Source organism: Eimeria mitis, genomic scaffold (assembly GCF_000499745.2).
Source record: "Eimeria mitis Houghton genomic scaffold, Emh_scaff339, whole genome shotgun sequence".
Lineage (NCBI taxonomy): Eukaryota > Apicomplexa > Conoidasida > Eucoccidiorida > Eimeriidae > Eimeria > Eimeria mitis.
The window spans coordinates 9,683-10,126 of record NW_013571730.1 but is presented as its reverse complement, the minus strand read 5'-3'; the positions used below and the strand labels follow the sequence as shown (position 1 = coordinate 10,126).

Genomic DNA, 444 nt, shown 5'->3' with positions numbered 1-444 from the left:
CTGCTGCTGCTGCTGCTGCTGCTGCTGCTGCTGCTGCTGCTGCTGCTGCTGCTGCTGCTGCTGCTGGCTGAGGGCTTGGGGGGCTTGGCAAACCCCATAAGCCGCAGCTGCTCCTCGAAGGGTTCTTCGCACTGCAGCCGCTGCAGCACGGGGGTCTCTGCTGCAGCAGCAGCAGCAGCAGCAGCTTCAGCAGCAGCAGCAGCAAGAGGAACAGCAGCAACAGCAGCAGCAGCAACATCAGCAGCATACACACGTAAGTAGACATCCCCTTCGTTCTTCTCCTCCGACTGCCACCAACTTCATGAGGGTTTAGGGTTTAGGGCTTAGGGTTTAGGGTTTGGGGTTTAGGGTTTGGGGTTTAGGGTTTAGGGTTTAGGGTTTACGCAAAGAGACTGTGCCGCGTCCAGGACAGCGGAGGCCTCAGCTCGATGTCTTCATCCCCCT

General features: G+C 58.8%; 1 protein-coding gene across 1 annotated transcript in view; it reads left to right on the top strand.

Annotated features, from left to right (window-relative positions):
- The window catches only part of EMH_0008600 (uncharacterized protein), a gene marked incomplete at both ends in the record, with an annotated part of 6,504 nt that overhangs the window by 3,867 nt on the left and 2,193 nt on the right, over nt 1–444 (top strand). Inside the window, one exon of the mRNA XM_013498385.1 lies at nt 138–253. Within this exon, the coding sequence (XP_013353839.1) occupies nt 138–253 (116 nt within the window). The remainder of the gene's footprint in view (nt 1–137; nt 254–444) is intronic.